Source organism: Sphaerodactylus townsendi, linkage group LG12 (genome assembly GCF_021028975.2).
Source record: "Sphaerodactylus townsendi isolate TG3544 linkage group LG12, MPM_Stown_v2.3, whole genome shotgun sequence".
Classification (NCBI taxonomy): Eukaryota; Metazoa; Chordata; class Lepidosauria; order Squamata; family Sphaerodactylidae; genus Sphaerodactylus; species Sphaerodactylus townsendi.
Window position 1 is genome coordinate 34,389,370 of NC_059436.1, and position 6,000 is coordinate 34,395,369.

The 6,000-nt window shown below is 43.0% G+C and overlaps 1 protein-coding gene across 3 annotated transcripts in view; it reads left to right on the forward strand.

The window, feature by feature from the left end:
• ENTPD2 (ectonucleoside triphosphate diphosphohydrolase 2) overlaps positions 1-4,298 on the forward strand; it is a 52,225-nt gene extending 47,927 nt beyond the window's left edge. For all 3 annotated transcript variants that reach the window (XM_048513280.1, XM_048513281.1, XM_048513282.1), the window contains exons 7-9: positions 72-191; positions 965-1,099; positions 1,711-4,298. In XM_048513280.1, the coding sequence (XP_048369237.1) occupies positions 72-191; positions 965-1,099; positions 1,711-1,914 (459 nt within the window). In that variant the 3' untranslated portion in view covers positions 1,915-4,298. The remainder of the gene's footprint in view (positions 1-71; positions 192-964; positions 1,100-1,710) is intronic.
• The last annotated feature ends 1,702 nt before the right edge of the window (positions 4,299-6,000 follow it).

A 6,000-nucleotide genomic window follows, 5' to 3' on the forward strand; every position in this document is an offset into this window, starting at 1 on the left:
CCCTAGACCAGGCTCTGGTGTTGTTGGGTTGGCAGCTCAGCCTTCCTCACACTCCTTTTCATTTTTAACAGGCATTCTCTGCGTTCTTCTATACTGTGGATTTTATTCAGTCTGTGATGAAGAGACGCATTGCCATGCCAGGTGACCTTGAGGAGGCTGTGGTTGAGCTCTGTAACTCGTCTTGGTCTGAGGTGGGTATCTTGTCACCTGGTCTGTGCTGGTTTCATTGGTGTGAAATTAGACTTCGCAGGACTTGATATGGGCAGGAAGAGGAAGTTGATAGGTTGAGATGGAGACTTCAAACCTGGGAGGGATTAGGAGGCTAATTCAACATCTTCCAGCTGTCTTTCTCCACAATGGTGTCCTCACATGTTGTACTGATTGCAGCATCAGACTCACTAGGACTTTGGAAAGCTATGGAGTATAGAAGCTTGCTGGGCCTGTAACACTCTCTTCAGCATTTGGTGGTTATGAGGATAAAATGAAAGAGGGGAGGAAGAAACTGTGAGTCCCTTCGGGTCCCCATTGGGGAAAGCAGGATTTAAATAAGCAAATGACATCCTGACTTTTGCCTGTGGTATTCTAGAGCAAGAAGAATAAGGAAAAGGAGATGGCTTTTATACCCTACTTTTCTCTATTTTAAATAGTCTTAAAGAGGCTTACAATCACAATCCCTTCTTCTCCCCACAATGGGAACCTTGGGAGGTAGGTGGGGCTGAAAGAGTTCTGAGAATTGCAACTGGTCCAAGGTTGCCCAGCAGGCTCAATGTGGATGATTGGGGAATTAAACCCAGTTCTCTAGATTAGAGTCTGCCATTCTTAACCACTGTACCACATTGGCTCTCAGGGAGGTCTTTGGGCCATTTACGCCTTTCTTCCTTGCAATTTTTCCAAACTGTCCTAATGGCATCTTCTATTTTCTCTCGCCGTTTCTTTTTTCCTTTGCCACTTTCCACAAATCCAGTTGCTTCAGAAAGCTCCAGGTGAGGAGAAGAGGTTGCCCGACTACTGTGCCACAGCTGTTTTTATCCAGCTTCTGCTCATGAAAGGCTACCGGTTTGATGAGCGCACATTCCCGGACATTGCCTTCCAGAAGAAAGTGAGTATTTGGTGGAGGGAACCTAGGTTTTGCGGCTTCTGTGTGCTACTGCTTTTGTAAGGGTGGTTTAGGCCCAATCGAGGAACAGGAAAGGAGGGTGCTTTTTAAGATAGACCCCAGGCAAAGTTTGTCAGGTAGATATAAGAAAGGCATGGAGATGGAAGGTGGCAGGTTTGGGATCAATAAACTGAGGGTAGGAGAATGGGAGATGGATGACAGTCAAAGATGGGAACTTTACTTAGAACAGCTGTATGTGCTCTGTGTGTACTTTGCTCTAATTAAGCACATTTCCATGATTTACTCTGAATTCCTGGAAACCTGCTTCTTACCAAAGAAATTGTAATAATCTTTTCCAAAAGGAAAAAGAAAGTTTAGCTTCACAGCTGAACTTGCCATCTAAGCTCACATTCTTAAGCTGTGCTTGCCTGGAATTGGGGTTTGTACTGGCTGGAGGCTTGACTCAGAAAAGTTGCGAGGGATCTAATTGCTGACCATGGTACTTCTATGAGTACTTTCCACAGGCAGCTAAAGTTGCAGCTGGGAGAGGGGTGGGGTGAGGGGTTAACTTCAATACCTGTAATGCCCATGAACCATTTGCCTTGTCTGGACAGGCTGGAGACACATCCATTGGCTGGGCCTTGGGTTACATGCTGAACCTTACCAATATGATCCCCGCTGAAGAGACCAGCTTCTGGAAGGGAACGAAGTACAGCTCCTGGGTGGGCCTCATCCTTCTTTTTGTCGCCATCATCCTGGTTGCACTGGGGACCATGTTCTGCGTGCTGCGATCCTCCAAGGGGCGTGGAACAGTGTAGGATCAGCCAGTGAACTGATGGGAATCCAGGCTGGTGGGGCGTCACAAGGATGGCAGGAGATTCCACCCTTGATATCCCACCATCTCCAAACAAGCAGACTATGTTGACTCAACCTCTCCCTTGGGCTTGTTGGCATCCCTTCTATAATGGCAATCATGATGATGGGGCAGGAGAGAAAAAACAAGACACTGCCTAAAAGAACAGGACTTCATAGGATTTGAAGATGTCATCTTTCAAATCCTGGAGCACAACATCTGGGGAAGTTGCACTGTCTACCTTGGGACCATTACCCCTCTGTTCTACCTGTGTTTGTTACTTATTTGGGGGCTCAGGGATGTAGAGTTGGGTTGATATTGTCCATGGACCTGCCGCGAATATTTTTTTACCTCTGTAAGGCTTTAGTCCCCATGAAGGAGTGTTGTGTGTGTGTGTGTGAGATTGTGTTTGGAGAATATTGCTGGTTTTTTTTTATTGTGACCACTGGAAATGGGGGTGACAAAAATCCACAGGGTATGACTGTGCCTTCATTCAAATAACAGAGGTGCCTTTTTAATACTTTTGGTCATGAAAAAGGCATCATGACAAGTTGTATTCACTGCTGCAGCCATATTGGATTTTGGGGCACCAAAGGAGAAAGATGGCTGCTTTCTGTTAGGCTACCAAAAAACAGGTACCACTGCCCCTGGAAATGACTTCCTTTATTTTTTTGTTCTTTTTAAAAACAACAACAACAACAGCCTTCTCTCAACTCAGCCAAAGGAGAGACAAATTGAGAATTGACTTTATCGCCCTTCCTACTTAGGTCTGTCCATTTTGTACTCAGAGGTGAGCATGCCTGTCACCTTCTGGACCCAGAGACCTGGGGGTGTGGGATCTGCCAGTTGGGGGCAAGAAGAGGATTGGATGTCTATCATTGGCACCCTGGGGGTATTCCAAGGTCTTGGTAATGCCTTCATTCTCATTTGATCCTTGTTCTGCCAGAGGAAGGAGAGAATTCCAGGGATTTTCCTGTCTCATAGATTTCCTCTGGCTACCTGTATATTTGCCTCCTCCTTTTACTTCTTATTCCAGGTTTCAAGCAGTTCACAGCCCTTCCTCCAGTCCTCAGTGAGACCCTTTTCAACTGGAGAGGCTGTTGCTGCTAGGAGCAAAGGACATCTCTGGTTTCTCTGTCCCCAGGCTGATGTTCATAAAAGGAAACAGTTTAAAGCCATGTTTTGCCTCTCTCTGAATTTTTTACTGTTGCCTCTTTGTAGTGTAGTTCCCTGTCTCTCTCCCTCTACACTGGCGGGGGGTGAGCCAGATGTTATAGTACTTTGGCTGGGCTATTCCATGGTAGCAATGCCATAGCAACGAGTGCTGATGTCGGTTGCCCTGGACAGTAGCATCTTTGCAACAGCTGCCATCCATCCATCCGTCCCTCTGTTCTGGTTCTGGTATCCCTCCCACTCCTTTTGAACTCCAACACTTGACTGAACATGGAAGAACTTGCTTCTGAATAAGAATGCATGCTCTTCATGGTGCTGGATTGCATTTGGCTGGCCTGCGACTGCCTTTTTTGGCAAGCAAGCAATGGCATTGCACCATCCCCCTTGGAAGATTTTTTCAGAGCTAAATTTTTATGGGAGAACTTTTTTCTTTCTTTTCTTTTTTTTTGCTGTAGGAAGAACACAAAAGTCCTTTCTGTTGTGTTTCCTGTACTTTTTCGTAGCCTTCCTTAAGACAGCCAGTTGGTTGTATGTTCCAAAAAGAGTGAAAATGTTTCTCTAGATCAAGCGTTGCAGCTTGATTTCTGTTTCCCATGTCACTGAATAACCTTCATCAATGTACAGTACAAGCAGAAAGTGATATTTGGTAAACAGTTATTGATTAGTTAAGATCAAAGCCAGGTAGAGATGGATTAACTATCTGCCACACTGACATCTTTTCAAGTGTCACATCAACATCCCATTAATGTTGTTCTTCAATTTAAATGCCAACTGAAAGATGTTCTGCTTTGGGACAAATTTTGAGCAAGGCATGTCTACACCAGAGAAATAAACTGGATTAGTAGCCATCCTATCTCCACAACTGTACTTGGAGGAGGAAGATTGTATACAAGGTACAGAAGCCAGGGGCTCGGTTACCCTACCCTACCCCCATCTTCAGCTTTTGTTTCAACTTTTGCAAAATCTTCTCCCATGAAAAAATTTCTTCATCCTTACAGTTTGCAGAAATGTGTTTTGCTAGCATTTTGTGTTTGTTCCAATGCCAACTAACCTCCACTGTACCTGAAAATGTTATATGATTGTACCAAAAGGAAAACATTGTGTGGAAACTATTCACTGCAAGAAAAAGAAAGAAAAAAGTGGCTTTAAAAATAAAACAATCTCATGGATTATCAATATTTTTCATGACCTTTTTTCCTGAGCGGTTTTTGATTGGCTGTGTTGCATTGACTTCACTTCAAGGCCTGGTGGGGGCTATAAATGGATAGAGGGTATAACATAGACAGTCACTTAGACACCTTCTGGTTGTGGAATGTTGAGAGCCCAAAGGGTTATCATGGAACTCCACATGATTGGCTAGAGAGAACTGCAGAATGTTCTTAGCCAGAGCACTGAGAATTTTGAGGAAGGAACTGATTTGAACACCAGAGGGAATTGTTGTTCTGCTGCAGTTCCATTCTTTGGAGACTGCGGGCCAGTTCTAAGTGAGCTGAGCTACTCTGATTAAGTGCCAGGAAGGACAGATTTAAATTAGGGAATCTATGCCAAGGTCCTGGAGTTAACTATAACACAGTAACACTGATTAATCACACTGGTGGCTTAGTTGCTTTTCTCTGAGGAGAACCTACCCAGATATGAGACAGTGAAGCGCCTGTTGAATTTTTAGAGAGAAAGGATTGGGAAAGCCACCTGTCCTTCTCTGATAAGCACTGTGTAAGATAGACACTCTAGAGGAGAGACTGTCTTAGAGTTGGTGTTTGAGCAACAGTGTGGGTTATACTTACCTGAGGGTAGAAATTAAGGTTTTCTTAGCACATTAATTAGAGAGCCAAACAGAAAATTGAATACCTTTCCTGGCGAGTCTTTAGTTTGTGGAGAATTTAAGTGACTGTAACACCTTAAAGGCACTAAAGATAGTGATCTGTGCGAACCTTATCAACTGTAAAAAGATACTGAAACAACTTGTAAAATAGTGACTTATCAGAAATGAGCTTAGATATCATTTCAATTTTATCCTTTGCCAGAAAAAAAATCCTGATTTAGTTCTTGTAAATAAAAACTTTTGATTCTTTGTTTAAACTACAAGCCTCTGGTGCCAGTTTATTATTTTATTTTCTGACATTAGGGGAAAGATGTTGGTGTCCCTATAGAGCTGCTAATCTTCCTGTCTGTGAAGTGCCTGGTTGAACAGCTAAAGATCATTTTTACTATTTAATTGAATTTGTAAAAGTGGGAAAACGCAAAATGTATACACAAAGTCTAAATTAACACATCCACGCTACTGCATTGCATCTTGACGAACAAAAGGGCAGCTCAGTCAAAGCATAACTGACAGTTAGAATTTTGGAGGGAAAAAATCTCAGGGCACAAGTCAGTGGAAAGGCACCATTCTATAACAACCCTCCTTCTCAAGATGCTGGCATTTGCAGACAACTCCTGGTGGATCACTGATAAATTTTGCATTTTGCAAAACTTACTTTACAGTCATCAAAATCAAATCAATATTTTATCAAGTTATTTTTGCAAGTATCCTGAATTATGCATCGGAGCAACGCATAACAGAAGTTTCCCATTTTCCTTACATCTTTCCAGAGACTAGCCACTGGGGATATGTATTAGTTCCTATAGCAGTTTGCCCAGTCATAGAAGTATGGGCTTATATGCAGTGAATAAATTCCCAATAAGTATATGGCAAAAGTAAAATGTAAATTTATTCAGGTAGATTTGGTTCGTATTCATGTTGCAGTGGAAAGGAAAGACCTATAGATGCATCTGATTCCATGAAGAGCTGTGAGGAGAGTAATATAGAACAAAAAGCCCAAAAAGTAGAGAGGTCAGAGAGAAGCTCCCTGCTTAAGAACCAAGAGAGGCATTTCAT